This window comes from Pelophylax lessonae (genome assembly GCF_965119305.1).
Source record: "Pelophylax lessonae genome assembly, chromosome: 2".
Taxonomy (NCBI): Eukaryota; Metazoa; Chordata; class Amphibia; order Anura; family Ranidae; genus Pelophylax; species Pelophylax lessonae.
In genome coordinates, this window is record NC_138769.1 from 440,391,571 (window position 1) to 440,409,989 (window position 18,419).

Sequence of the window (18,419 nt, forward strand, 5' to 3'; positions counted from 1 at the left end):
ATATACAAACTTTTATTGAAAAGAGACAGAAAATGGGATTACTAATCTTCAATCAGTTTTTTGAAATCCGGAGAAAGAGTAAATATCAACCATGGTCTCCACATGTCATGGAAGGGTCCACTGTTTTCTTTTTTGATGGCTAGAGTTTCCTCCATCTCATATATGGAAGTTACCTTGTCTACCCAGTTCTTAGTCAAGGGGACGGATTTGGAATTCCAGTATATAGGTATAAGAGATTTGGCCGCGTTGAGTAGATGTCTCGTTAGGGACCTTTTATATGACCTATATTGGACCTTTAGTATACGTTTCTACAATGAGCTACTTGATTAAGCACTACTTATCAACAGTACTCCATTACCTCCCCCTCCCCCCCTTTCCCTCTCTTTTCTATTTCCTTCTCCTTCTCTCTCTCCTTTTTACTCATCTTCTTTAATTCCTATCTTCACTTCCTTCCCTGCCCCCTAGTGGCCTTCTTTGAGACAGGTATATGTCTTTGGTCCTGTCTCATCTGATGGTGGGTATCTAATTTAGATACCTCCATCGTGCCTCATGAGCTGACTTAGATATTTAATGTTGTTGCACTTATTTTTGACTCAACACGACATGATGTTGTAATTTTTGTACCTGTTGTACAGTTATACCAAAATGTCATACTGCCATTGTTAATACTGTACATGTTTATTATAGCTGTTCAATAAAGCTTTTATTGAAAAAAAAAAAAAAAAAGAAAATGGTGGTACAGAGAGAGTTGGTAGAGTATTGAAGTGGTTAAGAAATGGCACAAAAATATACATGTCAAAATACAGTAGAATACATTCAGCAGGTACAAAAATCTGTGTCATTGAATATGCCATGAAATACAAAGACGATTAAAGTAATTCTAAAGGTTGTAATAAAAAAAAAAAGTAACAAACACATTTTCTTTTTTAAAACAAACAATGGTTTTGCACAGAGCAGCCACGATCCTCCTATTTTTGGGTCCCCCACCGGGGTCCTGGCTCCTTCCCCCTGCTGATTGACCCCAATAGCAAGCCTCTTGCTATGGGGGCACTTGAGCTGGCTTATTCACGAGCCGCGCTCCTGTGAATGGACATTATCTATTCACATACAGAGCGTGGCTCGGCCCTGCCCCCTACTCTCTCTTCATTTGCTCACTGGCTGTGATTGACAGCAGCAGGAGCCAATGGCCCCCACTGCTGTGTGAACCAACGAGGACAGAGAGACCCGGGTAAGTCACTGTTCTCATGCACATAGTTGGATCGAGGTGGGTCTCAGGTAAATATAAGAGGGGACTGGTGGGGGGGGGGAGCTGCACCCAGAAGGTTTTTTACCTTAATGCTTAGAATGATCATGGTGGGGGGGGGGTAGCGGGAGAATGGGGAAGGGGGGACAGGGAGGCAGCATATGCATATCCTTATGGGATATGCATCTAGAGATCAACTGCAGTCTAAAGATTAAATTAATAAGAACGATTTAAAAAAGAATGAGAAAATGAGAGTTTGGAGACCTGGACACCCTTAATTACAAGAGGCTTGGTTGCTTTTGGTGTCCCATTGACTAAAGTAACATCCAGAGGTTCAGGATGGTTTGACTGTCCCTGAAGTATTAGACCTCTTTAGTAGAAGGTTAAACAATCCAGATTTAAGCAGACAATGCCATTTATGTGGCATATATCAATTGTCACGTAGATCCAGAGTTTTACCATAGCAAAAAGATAGATTGGTATCTTTGGCAAAGCATCAGGCTCCTGGCTTGTCAGGCATGAGCTTTCTAGGTATAATGAGTTGCAGGCAGACTACATCAGACAACAGTGTCTAAATCTGTGAGAGTGATTCCTACCTCTGGAGCTATTCCTGGATGTGTCTCAAAGATAGGCAACTTGAGAGGATAACTACCAGGCTCTCAGGTCAAACTAAAGGCTAGGCAGTTTTGTCTGAGGTGCAGTGGTCCTCTGCTGGATGCCGTGGATGCCCTGGTAATGTCAAGGTCTTACCTTGCCCTCCTGTGAGCAGCCACCTTGGACATGTGCAGATTGCTGCCTCTTATAAACTCTGATTGCACTTACCTGCTGCCTGGGTGATGCACAGTGGTGATGCTGCAAACCTGAATATATCTATCACCTGATGGGTTGCAGTCCTTGCCCTACCGTTTGTGCTCCAAATTGCATCTCTGCTAGTAGTCTTCTGATCTCCATGTTCGAATCTCCTGGCTCTTGACCCCATATCGGAAGATGACCCCGCATCAGCAGACGATCCGGCATCAGCAGACTACCCGCTTCTGGACTCGACCCAGGCTTGGATGGCTACCGGCATCTGGACTTGACTCTGGCTTGTTCCTGCTCTCACTTCCTCACTCTTGCTGTGCGTTTATTGTTGTATACTCCAATAAACTGCTTTATTTTACCTTGTAAAACCTCGTAGGGATTAAGGAGGGCGATGTGTGGAAGACTGCGTTTAATACCAGAACCGGTCATTACAAATCTCTGGTTATGCCCTTTGGCTTGTGCAATTCGCCCGATGTCTTCCAGGAGTTCATCAATGATGTATTTCGTAATATGTTGCAGCAAAGCATAGTAGTCTATTTGGATGACATCTTGATTTACTTGGACTTTATTGAATCACACAATCTGGATGTCAGACGGGTGCTGCAACGGTTACATGAGAATGGGCTTTTCAGTAAGCTTGAGAAATGTGAATTCCACCTGTCCCAGGTTGCTACATCATTTCTTTAGAAGGGTTCTCCATGGACCCTCAGAAGATTTTGGCTGTTCTACAATGGCCTTGCTCCAGTGGTCTCCGTCACATTCAGCGTTTCCTTGGGTTAGCCAACTACTATCGGAAATTTATCACAAACTTTTCCTCTTTGGCCAAACCTATCTAAGATCTGATTCCCACAATTGGGCGCTTACTGCCATTCAAGCTTTCGAGGCCCTCAAGTCTGCTTTCGCTTTGGCTCCTATTCTGTCTCATCCCAATCCTGGTTTGCTTTTGTCCTAGAGGTGGATGCGTCTAGACGGGAGTAGGCGCCCTCCTGTCTCAGCGTCCGACACCTGATAGACCCTTACTTCCTTGTGAATTCCACTCGAAGAAGCTGTCTCCAGCTGAATGCAATTATGAGATTGGAGACAGAGAGTTCTTGACCATTATCCTGATATTGAAAACACTTGCTCAAAAGTTCTGTGTTTCCAGTTCTCTTTCTCACCGATCACAAGAATCTGATGTATCTCTCTGGGAGCCAAGAGGCTCACACCCTGTCAGGCCAGATGGGCCTTATTCTTGTCTTGTTTTAACTATGTGATCTGCTATTTGCCCAGTTCTAAGAATGTTAAGGCTGGTGCCTTGTCTCGCCAGTATTCTGAGATGTCCAGGGAGGACTCTGTACCAACACTGGTCATACCTTTAGATCATGGGTGTCCAACCTTTTGGCTTCTCTGGGCCACATTGAGTGTAGAGAAATTTTCTCGGGCCGCATATAAAATATATACTATTAGTTAAGGTATACAAGTAATAAAACCCTTCCCGTGCTGCAGCGCCCCCCCCGGCACTAATTTAACACAACTAGTGGATGATCCCCTCCGAGGCTGCCTCTGAGGCCGTGCCCCCGACTCGACTTCCTTCCTCCTTAGCAAAAAAAAAAAAAATTGTCAGGGGGCCGCATTGCCCTCGGTTCCGGGCCTCATGCGGCCCCCGGGCCACAGGTTGGACATGCCTGCTTTAGATCATATCCTGGCTGCCATCTGCACAAACTTAACCTCTCCTCTTGGGGAGCAGATCTTGGCTGCCCAACCTGATGCTCCCACAGAGAGACCTGCTGGCAAATGTTTTGTATCTGAGGGGTTACACATCAGACTGTTGCGTACGTACCACAATTCCAAGACTGCCAGACATCCTGGTAAGAACCAGATGTCCAGGGCTATTTCCCATCAGTTCTGGTGGCCATCTCTCCAAACTGATGTTGCTGCCTATGTGGCTGCTTGTTCGGTCTGTGCCCAGAACAAATCTCCTCTGCACTTTTCCTTGGACTCTTTCCTTTTACTGCATCGCATTCTCAATAGGTAGCGTCCCTGGTCTCACCTGGCTATGGATTTTATTGTGGAACTTCCCACATCTCAAGGATACACGGTTATCCTCATGGTTGTTGATCGGTTCTCCAAAATGTGCCACTGTGTTCCGTAAAATAGGCTGCCTACCACTCAGGCCCATTATGAGTTCCTACCCGCTCATCCCGGCTGTGGAGGATCATCTTCATACCCTCCGTTCCTCTTGGGTGCAGATTCAAGAGTCTTTACAGATCTCGGCACAGCATCAGAAGCTCCAGGCAGACCAGAGATGTTTATCTGCTCCTTTGTACCAGGTCGGGGAGAGGGTGTGGTTGTTGACCTATAATCTCAACCTCAGGGTGCCCACTCCAAAACTGGCACCCCATTTTGTTGAGCCTTTTCGCATCCTCCGTAAGGTGAATCTGGTGGACTCTCCCCTTGGTCTTCCCCCTGGCATGTGTATCTCCAATGTCTTTCATGTGTCACTTTTGAAGCCACTGTTTGCAACCGCTATACTTCTTCACTTCCTCACCCTCATCCCATTGCTGTGGGTATTCATGAGGAGTATGAGGTTAGCAGCATCTTGGATTCTCGTCTGTTCCGGGGTCAGGTTCCATACCTAGTGCACTAGAAGGGTATGGTCCTGAGGAGCGCTCCTGGATTCCCTCTGCTGATGTTCATGCTCCCGCACTTCTCTGTGCTTTCCATGCTTGCTTTTTTTAGAAACGTTTTTTTTTCTCCGCGGAGGAGGGGCTGTTGAGGAGAGGGTTCCGTCAAGGTCTTAACTTGCCCTCCTGTTGGCAGCCATCCTGGATATGTGCAGACTTATGCCTCTTATAAACTCTGATTGCATCATCACTTGCCTGCTGCCTGGGTGACGCACAGTGATGATACTACACACCTGACTATATCTATCACCTGATGGGTTGCAGTCCTTGCCCTTGCATTTCTGCTCCAAGGTGCACCTCTGCTAGCAGTCTTCTGATCTCCATGTTTCTACATGGATGACCTGGCTTGGTTGAAGACTCTCCTGGCACTCGACCCCGCATTGGCAGACGATCCGGCATCGGCGGACAACCCACTTCTGGACTCGACCCCGGATTGGATGACTACCCACTTCTGGACTTGACCCTGGCTTGTTCTTGCTCTCACTTCCTCACTCTTGCTGTGAGTTTATTGTTGTTTGCTCCAATAAACTGCTTTATTTTACCTGCATCCACCATGTGGTCTGGTTTCCCGGTACCCTAGAAGGTAATTGAGTGGGATCAGTACTTCCTGACCTATTCTATCCCTCATTTGTCTTACATGTTTTGTATGGAAGTAATTTCAATGTTCCTCATTGTTCCAGGCTGATCCAGGCAGATGTGGTTTGCCAACCTAAAGGGACCCCAGACAGCTTCTCAGAGGTTTTTACTGGATTAGGATAATTTATTCCCAAGGAATGTTTTTGCCATCCTGCTTTAAGCTGCCTTTAACAGCTTGATTATTGAAGCTCAAGTTCTGAGAGACAGGTCCTCATGGAGTCTAGGAATCCCTTGGTGTTAAGCTGGGATGTCTACTTAAAACTATTGCTAGACATGCGATGCATGCTTTAACTTGCCTCAGGACTTCCTTCCCAGGAGTTTCTTCATGGGACAAGTCCTCTCCTACAGCCAGGCCTAGGTCAGTGTTTGGCTCTCAGTAGTATCAGGGCTCTCAGTGTTGCTGCTCTTGTGACTCTGTAGGATTGGAAGTGGTTCATTCGTAGCCTTCTAATGAGGAGAGTGTTCAGACTGGTGGCCTTGTCTGGCCTGGAACCCTTAACAGGTTTTTCATAAGCCAAGGTTGTTGAGACCCAGTTGTTTGTCTTGCTTTGGATAGTTTCTATCTGTCCTTCAAAAACAGGACCTCCTTATATAGTGGGTGTGGAGTAGAGTGGGGAGTCTCGCGAACTGTATACTGTTGCTTAAATTTTTAGTTCCACCATATCTAGTTAACTCAGCAGAACATCATCCAACCACATGGTCCAAGGATCAGGTTCCATTCTTTCCTGACAGGACACACTTTACGATTGCTTCCTGAGTTTTGGCTGCAGATGGCTTCCATCTAAGCATCTATTCTCATTTTCTTTCTCTATGGTTTACCAGGAGCTTGGGGTGATTGTAGCCGTATTAGTACTCTTAACAGAAGCGGTTGTTTTCAATCCATGGTGCACTTTTTGTTTGCGCTGGCGTGTGGGTTTTCAGGGTGTGCCCCCTTGAAGGAGGGAGAGCACACTGGAGGCCTTCTCCAGGGGATTTGGATGTTGGTGCAAATGGTGAGGGTATTGTGGATACTGCCTAATTGTTTTTGAAGCCATCTTCTGGTATACAAACCCTTTGGCAGGCTCCTTGAGCTGCAGGCAGTTCACAGCTTTGCTGTTGTCATTGCATCAAGAGCATGTGGGCATTTGTTGCCTATTCCACAATGGTATTGCTTTGACCAGCCTTAGGTTAAGTACTCCCTCAATACATCCAGATCGAAAATAGCACCTTTGCAAACAACAGTCGTTTAGGTAGCCAGAACAGCTATACCTAGTTCCTTAGAAACCAATAAGGGTAGAAGGTACCAGTTTACAATCGGCTTTACAATTCAATGAGTCCACTATAGAAACACCTGTCAGTTTTTTTTGTTGTCTTTGCCTCCGTTATTGAAATTCACCCTTGCTTTTGTCCTGTTTATCAATATAATCGAAAGTAAAAGAAAATCCAAATTTTTATGTTGACATCAGACCACTAATAGAGGAGACATATTCCAATGGGGACACAAGTTCTGCTGACCTTGGTGACACACTGGGATTTCCTCACTTTGGAGGGATTTTCTCTAACTTCCTGTTTTTTCTATGGAAGTGAACGGAAGTCTCCCCAATCTCCAATGAGACAAAGATAACCTTCTCTTACTCTATCCAAACAAAAAAAAAAAAAAGAACATTTTGTTTAGTAAGTTTTGTAAGTTAGTTACACTTTAAATTTAAAAAAATATGCATTTTTACTATTTTGGATCAGTTTTCCTATGATAATAAAAAAAACAGGATATATCCATTACCGTTTATCATCAATTGTTCTGAAAAACAAGATATAACTCACCTAGATACACTTGGTGATTGCAAAGATATACCATATACAGTTTTTCCAACACACGCTAAAGTTGCAAAACTGTCAAAATCAAGTACCTGCTACCCCCCCCCCCCAAAAAGTGCCAAATGTGGCAGTGAAGGGGTGGAGGTCCGCTTTATAGTTTGTTTGGACCTTGGTATCTAAAGCCTAGTCGAATATCAGGCAGCATCGGCCGGTTCAATAGAAACCGGTTGGCATTCGGTCCGTGTGTACGGCAGACAGTCTGATAGAAGGCTGGCTTCTATCAAAGGGGCATGACCAAAAAAGGTCTACCGATTGGCTCCCGATCAGCGCTCTCAGCCAGTGGCTGAGAGCGCTGACCGGAGTGTTCTAGCAGGGGGGCTATCCTCCTGTCAAAACACAATAGCTCAGCGGGGGAGATCATTGTACTACCATCGGATTGTTAGTACAGCAGCTCCTCCTGAGCTCTTCAGTATTTTATTGTTCATCTTGCTGGGATAAATGAAAAAAAAAAAAAAACTACTACCCTGTTTCCCCAAAAATAAGACAGTGTCTTATATTAATTTTTGCTCCCAAAGATGCTCTAGGTCTTATTTTCAGGGGATGTCTTATTTTTCCATGAAGAAGAATACGGTACACATTTAATGTTGAACAAAAAAAAAGGAAAACCCGTATAGGGTACGGTAGTAGTTGTCATCACAAACCCGCAAATTACATCCTCCTGTGTCATTTTGATTGCTCCCTCTGATCCTCCTGTGTCATTTTGATTGCCCCCTCTGATCCTCCTGTGTCATTTTAAGTGATCCCACTCCCCCCCACCCCTGTGCCAGTGGACACCTTCACCAGACATCTACCCCACCCCTTTATCAGACATTTCCCCCCTACCTCAGTCACCCCAGTCACCCCTGTGTGTCCACACAATGTGCCCGACTCCTGCCCCGCGCGACTCACTGTCTAATTGTGAGTCAGCCAGACTTCGTCAGGGCAGAGCGAGCAGCAGGCAGTCTTTAGGGGTTAAATATGTTCATGTGATACGCAACCTTAGTCAGTCAGTAATATCACTGTTACTTTTAGGTTTAGCATTACAGATTTCATGATCTGCTTTACTGTTTCCCATCTTAGCTTTATTGTATACTAGGTCAGCATCATGCTAACCAGACAGGGGTGATGATACTGATTCACTTACCAATTAGGGAGCTGCCAGGTGACAAAGAAGGGTGAAATGGAATTAGGAAATACGTGTCACCTTGCTGTCTATGCAATGTGTAAATCAGTGTATATCACAAGACTGGCAGATAATTTTAACTGTATATATATTTATATATATATATATTACACTTTGCTACAATGTAAAGTAGTGAGTGTACAGCTTGTATAACAGTGTAAATTTGCTATCCCCTTAAAATAACTCAACACACAGCCATTAATGTCTAAACCAGTCGCAATAAAAGTGAGTACACCCCTAAGTGAAAATGTCCAGATTGGGCCCAATTAGCCATTTTCCTTCCCCGATGTCATAAGACTCATTAGTGTTACAAGGTCTCAGGTGTGTTAAATTTGGTGTTATCGCTCTCTCATACTTGCCACTGGAAGTTCAACATGGCACCTCATGACAAAGAACTCTGAAGATCTGAAAAAAAGACTTGTTGCCCTACATAAAGATGGCCTAGGCTATAAGAAGATTGCCAAGACCCTGAGACTGAGCTGCAGCATGGTGGCTAAGACCATACAGCGGTTTAACAGGACAGGTTCCACGCCATGGTCGACCAAAGAAGTTGAGTGCACATGCTCAGCGTCAAATCCAGAGGTTCTCTTTGGGAAATAGACGTATGAGTGCTGTCAGCATTTCTGCAGAGGTTAAAGGGGTGGGGGGTCAACCTGTCAGTGCTCAGACCATACACCGCACACTGCATCAAATTGGTTTGCATAGCTGTCGTCCCAGAAGGAAGCCTCTTCTAAAGATGATGCACAAGAAAGCCCACAAACAGTTTGCTGAAGACAAGCAAACTAAGGACATAGATTACTGGAACCATGTCCTGTGGACTGATGAGACAAAAAAAAAAAAAAAAACATATTTGGTTCAGATGGTGTCAAGCGTGTGTGGCGGCAACCAGGTGAAGAATACAAAGTGTTTCTTGCCTATAGTCAAGCAAGGTGGTGGGAGTGTCATGGTCTGGGGCTTCATGAGTGCTGCCGGCTCTGGGAGCTACAGTTCATTTAGGGACCCATGAATGCCAACATGTACTGTGACATACTGAAGCAGAGCATGATCCCTTCCCTTCGGAGACGGGGCTGCAGGGCAGTATTCTAACATGATAACGACCCCAAACACACCTCCAAGTTGACCACTGCCTTGCTAAAGAAGCTGAGGGTAAAGGTGATGGACTGGCCAAGCATGTCTCCAGACCTAAACCCTATTGAGCATTTGTGGGGCATACTCAAACAGAAGGTGGAGGAGCATAAGGTCTCTAACATCCACCAGCTCTGTGATGTGGTCGTGGAGGAGTGGAAGAGGACTCTAGTGGCAACCTGTGAAGCTCTGGTGAACTCCATGACTAAGAGGGTTAGGGCAGTGCTGAAAAATAACGGTGGCCACACATAATATTGACACCTTGGGCCTAATTTGGACATTTTCACTTTTTAACTGGGGGGTGTACTCACTTTTGTTACCAGTGGTTTAGACATTAATGGCTGTGTGTTGAGTTCTTTTGAGGGGGACAGCAAATTTACACTATTATGCAAGCTGTACACTCACTACTTTACATTGTAGCAAAGTGTCATTTCTTCAGGTTGTCACATGAAAATATATAATAAAATATTTACCAAAATGTGAGATACTGTATATATAAATATATATATATATATATATATATATATATATATATATTTACCTGGATTTTAGCTTTAATAGCCAATAGGATAGACTATGGCTTAATTTAATTTGTATTCCTATACAGTGGTTGATGGATGTAAAAATGGAGCATGAAGAGCTGAAAAAAGCGAATGCCTTTTATGCATCTGCATTTAAGATAAAAAGCCTTCTGTGTGTAGCAGCTGCCCCAGCACCCTCTAATACTTACCTGTGCCCCCTCTCTGCCAGAGATGTCCAGGAGTCCCTCGGTCATCCGCGACTCTCCCTCCTGATTGGCTGAGACACAGTAGCGGCGCCATTGGCCCCCGCTGCTGTCAATCAAAGTCAGTTAGCCAATCAGGAGAGTCGGGGGGAAGGGGCCGAACAGCAGCTTCACAGAGAAGGTAAGTATAACATGTTTGCGATTTAAAAAGAAAACCACAAGACTTTACAATCAATTTAAGCTTGTGGGAGGAGTATTCATTTTACTCTTATTGTCCTATCTGGCTGCAGGACCCCTGACCCTCTGTCTGGACAGTACTGATTGGCCCTGTGCTGATCACATGCACTATCCCAGGAAAAAAATCGCTCTAGCAATACACACAAAACTGAGCATGTGCAGCTTGTCCCCTAGCGTCTGTTCTATCAGGAGATGGTTTGGGGACAGTGAAAGAAGGGGAGTAACAGAAAAGACAGGATCAAACAGTCCTTTACACAATGCAGAGGATTAACCCCTTAGGTTCCACAGTGAGTATAACAATCATGTATTACGGCATATACAGACTGTCTTTACTGGTGTAGGTTTAGTAACACTTTAAGTAAAGGTGACGGCTGTAGCCAAAGACTTCAGATATAATGGTTACACTATCTAAGCTAGACCTATGCCTCATAACATTCTAAATCCTAAACTCCACCCTTACTGCTGATAAGTTTTGCAAAATACAATAACCGCTTACAGTGTAGTATTTAATGGAGACCATTCAGTTCACTGTAGTTTTAGTGATCACCATTCTTATCTGCAAAGAGTAAAATAAATCTCGATTGCATTGAGTTACTGCACTCTGCAATTCATCTGTGAACATTTGTCTCCCTACAACTTCCTACCCTTCTTTTTCTTGGTCTTTTCTACAGCAACAGTTCAGTTGCAGAACACAGTGATGATTGAAATAGTATATAAATGATGAACAACACATTTGTTATGCCAATAAAGTTGTGCCACATGAGAACAGATGACTTCTCTGTGCCTCAGACTTTATAACAAGGATGGATTAAGGCAGAATTGGGCAGAAAGGTAGCAGCTATGCTCCCCCCAACCCTTTGATTGACACTGATAGGGATTGCAATAGACACAGAGAACCCACCCCATGTGCATTGTATGAAATAGTATGGCCTGAAAGTTTATCCTCCTTTGTAAAATCAAGACAGGCGCATAGCTTTGACCAATTGTGCTATTTCCTGGTTTATTGGGGTGCATTAAAACTTGTAACTTTATGTCTTGTGGATGATCCTACTCTGGTTTTGAAGTTTAATTCTGTAGTAAAGAAAGGAAATAATGTATTTTGCAAGCCCGCTAGAATCTCACACTCCAATACTTAGGCTGCTTGCTGGTGATTTCAGTGTGGAAGAACTCACGTTTCATAATAAAAATGAATGGTTAACAGTATTTCTACAAGCTATTTGGTGATTTATCATACAAATACTTTTTCAATGTGTTGTTATTTATAATGTAACATATTCTTTTTAGACACAAAAATGTTGGATACTCAATATTTTTCAAAACCACTTCCAATCCACAGATAGATACAAAACCCTACTGGGTCTGGGGCCCTATAATAACCCCCATAGTAATCACAGACTACACCCACCCTTCTCCCAAATCAGACTGCTCATCTATTTACAGATGTCGGCCCTCCCTTCCCTAAACATGGGAAGAGTTTGTGAGGTTGCCAAATCAAAACAGACCTCTATTGATAAGGTCCATATCCATGATCAAGAGTAAACTCACATCTACTAAATATCCACTTATGCCATACTACCTACCTAAACATACACTTATTCAATAGAATAAGTTCTATCCTTGGTAGAGACCAAGGAGGCAAATTCCAACTATCGTTCCCCTCAACTACCCCCCCCCCACCCCCCTCCCCTTTTCCCTTTTTTTTTTGTTTGTTTGTTTTTTCTCTCATTCTTCCTTTCTCTTCCTTCCCCCTCTTTCTTTACCTCTCTACTCGCTCTCTTACCCTTTCCCCTCTACCCTTCTCGTACTCTCCTCCCCTACCCTTAAACAGTTCCAATTACAAAAATGCAAAAAAAAAACACAGGTATCATATCTCTTCATACTAACGTTGTACTACATTGATATACACCACATGGAACCTCTAAAATATGATCCACAAAGACAGCTAACCAATTCGATATGCTTGCCCGATTTTCTGAATGAGCGGGATACCCCGTGAACATAGTCTTCCAGATACATACTTTCTAACATGTACAACACCGGGAGCTAATGTTAGTATATACCCTGAACCATAAACTCGAGATTTCTTCTGGTAATCTGGACTGATGATTTCTTGTATAACAGTATATCTACCCTGTATGATACTTGCCAAGATTGAAACAGTATTGAAATGTATTCTTTGTAATGAACAGATCTATTGAGCTAAAGTTAATATTCTGTATTGCTCCTTATTAAGTTACAATAAAAAAATATTATGGTAAAAAATATATATATATATATATATTCTTAAAAACAGCATTAAATGCTTTGATTCTAGAAAACCTCAATTAGAGTATTTGAAATAAGTTGAACAGAAAGATTGCGTATATCATGTTTTAGCACTTTATTACAGATAGTTGTATACCAACTAACAAAATGGTTAGAGACTTTGTCATTAAAAGAAGATAAAAAAACTGCCATTGGCACAAAATCTACACACCTACCTGCAGCGGCCTCTAAAATTGTTGTGTTACAGACAAATCCCCGCCAGTTCTAAAAGGCAAAGCTCCAACATTTCTGGGTAGTCTTTGAGCTGATGAGTCCCCCACATCCCTTCTGCCCCATCACTATAATAGGCAGCCTTACTGGCCAATAGAAATGTGCGAGAGGCAGAAGGGGCAAGTTTTGGTGCTGAGATATTTGGCTGTGATAATGAGTGTTTGGAAAGCTGCTGCAGGCATGTGTAAGCACATTTATGTGACTGCACTTTAAAATTGCCATAATTTTTGCTTCATTTTCAAGATAGATTCTCTTTACATAATCCCCAAATTAGATTTATCCATCTATATGTAATTCCAGGATTGCAGTCATAACAAGGCATTTCTTGATGAGTGCCTGGTTTTGTATAATAAAAGAGGACTACACAAAAACATATCAATGACATTTTTTTTTCTTTTCTAGTGACTAGTAGAGGTTCAAAGTATATTTCTACTTTTGCAGCAAAATTGGGAAAAGACCTACATTATTATTTTTATTATTTCTTACATGTTCCCATTCACATAGCATAACCTTAAGATATTTCAAAAATGCTGCTTAATTTTTCACTGGATGAAAAATCCTACCTAGGCTTTTCCCTTCTAGTAATGTTAAGGGGGGGGGGGGGGCTAGGAAGCTATGTCTACCTTAATTAACCCTGTCTGTACTGTGCTTGCAGATGTTCATGATTAGGGCTGAGCTCAGTGTTTGATCCAAACATAAGTTACATTTATGGTGTTTGGTGGAGATGAACATGACAGTTTCTGGCTGTCAATGGCTGCTAAGGAACAAGAAGGTACTTGCACCTGCTTTATATTTACCAACCAATGACGTCACCCAGCCCGTTCACTCAAATGGCTGGGAATCCCTGGCCACATAAGCAAATGAGCGGGGATTGGAGGGGGTTACATCATTGCCTAAATATGGCAATGACGATATCCATCAGTATCCCCGCCCTTTCCTTTATATAGCTGATGACAACTTGGGGGGATGTAATTTCGCTAGTGGTACTACTGAGATCAGTTGTAAGCACTGGGTCATCGTTTTTTTCCGGTAATTCTGCAGTAGGCACCGTGATTGATGCTGGACTTACAACAAGGGGCTTTTTTATAAATAAAAGACTTGCCAAACAATTGGGTTTCTTTATTTGCAGGTTGATTTTCGTTTTGTGAATGAGTAGGAGGACTATGTAAAGGGGGCTTCCAGGTCCTGATAAGCCCCCTGGGCGCAGACTTTCCCACAAACCAGAGTTGTGGGGAAGAGGCCCTTGTTTTCATCAACATGGCACCCCCCCACATGTTGGAGGCGTGTTGAGGGTTTGTGGGCTGCCATGGTTTAGGAAAGGGAAGGGAGCAGCCAGGGTCTGGCATTTTTAGAAGGACCTCCCACATTTTTGTTTGCATGTGGTACCCCCTTAAAATCCATACCTGTCTCAAAAGCTTTTCTTACTGTAGGACATGCTAAAGCAAAAATTACATTTAGAAAGAAAAAACAGCATACAGATCCCCTTCAAAGGCCCTCCCAAAATAAATAGCAAACACGTGGATGGGTCTGTGGCAAAAAAAATCAAACATGTTTTTTTCTTTGTAAATGTCAGTGCTGCTGCAGCTCTTTCTGCGCATCACCTTTGCAACCTTTCATAGGCAGGATTAGGGCACTCCCCAGGCATATCTTTTAAAGGAATTGGGCATTTTTAATGTTTCACTTTAGGCATTTAAAAAAACACTGCTCATGGCATATTGTATTTTTTTTTTACATTTTTGTAAAGTGGTACATGTTCCCCAGGGCAGTGTCCACCTTCATGCTATTTTCGGACACACACTTGCCTATTAAGCCAATTAAATTGGCAATTTTAATTTGATGCTGTGATTCCCATTGATTTCAGAGGGGTTTGGGTTCAACATCCAAACCTTTATGAAGTTCACTAGACCAGATTAAACTGAACCCAGGGCAGTTCAGGTCATTCACATTAATGATCGGTTGTATATTAGATGTGCATACTGTCTATCCTAACAAAATGTCAAAGATGTTAGGGCTTGAATGATGCATTTTATGTTAATGCATGTCTAAACAAATCTGTCCGTAAAATATATCCCATAATTTCACATTACAAGTTAGTCTGAACACTAACAGTGGTCTCTAGAGTATAAACCTGTTCCAAAAAAACAACTAGAAAGGTAAAAAAAAAAAAAATGTTTTAAATTATTTTTAGGTCTGCTGTGTGAATGGGAACACATAACACACATATAATAGAGTTTTTTCAGATTTGACTGCAAAGGTGTAAATACAGTCTAGCACAAGGACTGAAGGGGAAGAGCATGCTCAAGCTGCTTGGAGTAGTCATTAGACTCCCTGTATTTCAAGTAACATATGAAAATGTTTTCTTTCTCTCCAGGCTTTTGAAGGGTATTTAATGCAGTGTAATGACAGCATACAAGGTTTTCTACGTCAAATAATGGAGCACATTCTGGTTTAATTGGAATATTAATGATTTAATATGGACAGTAGGAAATGGGTGGAGTCCGCAGGATATTATTACTATATGCCTAGGCAGCATTATCTTTACATATGGTGCCGCATGCTTCATCACAGGGTAGTGTGCCCATTCTCTATGGCATAGTTACACACTTGTATTGTGGCTGCATTTATGTCTCCTGCTTTTCAACCAATATAAGCCAATTGTCAAAGTCCATCTTAAATAATTGTTTATTAAACATTCAGCTTCCCATGGAATGGCACTGCATTATCTTTCATATAACATATCAGAGCTGAAATACTGCGGGACACCGCCTTAAATGTTTAAAGTGATTATTTAAATGCAATGTCTTAGGGGAACATCGATTAGATATGTCTCCTTATTAAATTATCCATGCATTAACCTTCCCATCTGCCTGGTATTTGTATTCCTGAGCTTTTATCTAATTTGAGGATAACTACTGCAAGTTTTGACTGAAACAAATATCAATACATGTAATTTGATTGCGACTTACCTACAATGAGACTGAGGGAATAGCCAATTGGTGCTTGAGCCCAAGCCAACCCATAGCCGGACACATACACGGCTTCTGCTGTTCCATTGATATAGCCGCCACCAACCCATGTTGCTAATTAAAGAGATTAGATATAACAATTTGAATCAAACATCATTAAACATTATCATGCACTCATCTGAAATGTGATAGCATAAATATTAACAATTACAACTTTTTTTTTTAAAGGAAATCTTTTCTTATTTGGATGTTTAGGACTAGTATTTATGCAACATGATAACATATAGCTGATCATTAAATACAGTCATACATTTCTAAAAAGAGCAATACTTTAACATCGCTAACTTAAAAGCAACAGGTATGTATTATATTTTAATAGATTACTTGCACTGTAACTATATAACTAGCTGTTAAAACTTAAGCCAATCCTAACACTGGCACAACAAACTTGGTCCCAGTTAGCTTATCTGTAATTATGTCACTGTTGTCACTTGAGAAAATATTCGGAGGATATTCATTTACTAACGATAATGGACAAAAGATATTTTAAATGGCTGTAAAGGCAAACATAGTACCACAAACTAATACAGAAACCCGCAATGATTAACATCATTCCATGGAGACACATATAGGCACAGTAACATACTAAAACACAAATGGAGAATTTACTGAAACTGAAGCCCTCAGAATCTGGTGCAGCTGTGCATGGTAACCAATCAGCTTCTAACTTCAACTTTTTCAATTAAGCTTTGACAATAAAACCAGGGAGCTGATTGGTTTCTATGCAGAGCTGCACTAGATTTCCTTTTAGTAAATCCCCCCAAAGGCACACACAAGGATTTAAAATGCAACACACTGACACACACAGACAATGCATACAGTGACAAAAAAATCATACACACACAATATATATATATATATATATATATATATATATATATATATATATATATATATATATATTATTATTTTTCTATTTTGAATCGTCTGTTTGGTATATAAAAATATGTTTTTACTCAGTAGTCATCGTATCCTTATGATGCATACTCCAATTTTAGGAAGCCATTTATTTTGTTTTTACACTAGCATAGCACTCCAGTGTTCCCTTCAACAAACCAACCAATTAATACAGTATTTCTATTTTTTTATATGTCTTTAAATGATGTCTCCATTAAACAAAATAAAAAAGTCTCTATTGTAAATTGTGACTTTAATAATTAGACAAAAAATATGTATTTCTAAAAGCCACATTTAGTAAATACCTCACCTGACAGTGAGTAATGTACAGAACATGTAACAAGTTTAAGCCAAGGAATGTTTCCTTACCAGTCATAGTAAAAGCACCAACGAGCAATCCAATGTCTCTGCCACCCACAAAAATTCCTTCTCTAGCATCTCCATCCCCACGAGAGTTCTTCGTTTTCCAGGCAGCCCAAATCCCAACAAACAGAATAGCCAAATAAAACAAGATTATAGCAATTAGCCCCTCCACGTGGAACGCCATCTTCTTCCAGTGCCTTGTCTGGCTATTTCATTAATAACTCTGAGAAGGTGCAGTGCATTCGTCCTCCATACATGTAGAACTGTAAATAAAAAAAAGCACAGATATTATGCACTTAAAAGAAATCTGTTCCTTTCTTTGCTTTTCTGAAATGTCACTTATGAATATCAACAAGTCAGTCACCTGTAGCCGGAGACCTGTAGACAAATGCCCTGCTTGACTGATATGATTTTCCTCTATCATTCATTCACAGATAAAAGAAAACCAATCCCCTTTAATTGTGTGTATCAGCAGGGACCGATATTTTAACTGTGGTTTGCATATCACTTTCTTCAAATGAATAGGACAAGATGTTTTATGTATTTATAGTTCCATAGAAATACATACGTGTAACTATACAATTATTCTCTTTCCACTCAGTACTAATTTATCTCTGTCTATTCCTTTGAAGAAGGATTTTGTTTTACCAAAGACTAGAATTTACAAGGATCATTTTGTATTATCAATTTCTAACGTTATAAGAATAATTCAAAATCTAGACATATATAACATGTCAATAGCATCATAATTATCATCCTGGAATAGCTAACTATTTTGCTTTAGTGTTTAGATTGTTTTATATGCAAACTATTAAAGTTTAATCTATCATTTTAATTTAAAGATGACAGAAATGTAGAGAAAAACAGTAGATAATGTATTGGCAGAGTACTTACATCACACATAGGTTATCTCGTACAGTTGGTTAAAGGGCTCTTGAAAGCAGCATCATCCACCTGCAGCCTCAGAGTCACAGGCTGTGCTATTTCCCTGCTCTCCTTCTCATTGTACACACCCTGCTTTACATGCAAGCGCACAATCCCCCTGCTGCTTCTCTGCTCCACAATCCACTTCTCAGTGAAGTAAAACAAGAAATCCACCCCCTATGAGCTGCAGTCAGCTTTACTCTGTCAACTCATGCTGTCAAGGGCCCAG

At 41.5% G+C, this 18,419-nt stretch overlaps 1 protein-coding gene across 1 annotated transcript in view; it reads right to left on the minus strand.

The window, feature by feature from the left end:
* Positions 1-17,513, minus strand: part of SLC5A7 (solute carrier family 5 member 7) — a 67,223-nt gene extending 49,710 nt beyond the window's left edge. Inside the window, exons 1-2 of the mRNA XM_082244732.1 lie at positions 17,273-17,513; positions 15,947-16,060 (exon numbers count right to left, since the gene is read on the minus strand). Coding sequence (XP_082100858.1) covers positions 15,947-16,060; positions 17,273-17,450 — 292 coding nt within the window. The 5' untranslated portion in view covers positions 17,451-17,513. The remainder of the gene's footprint in view (positions 1-15,946; positions 16,061-17,272) is intronic.
* Positions 17,514-18,419: the final 906 nt, after the last annotated feature.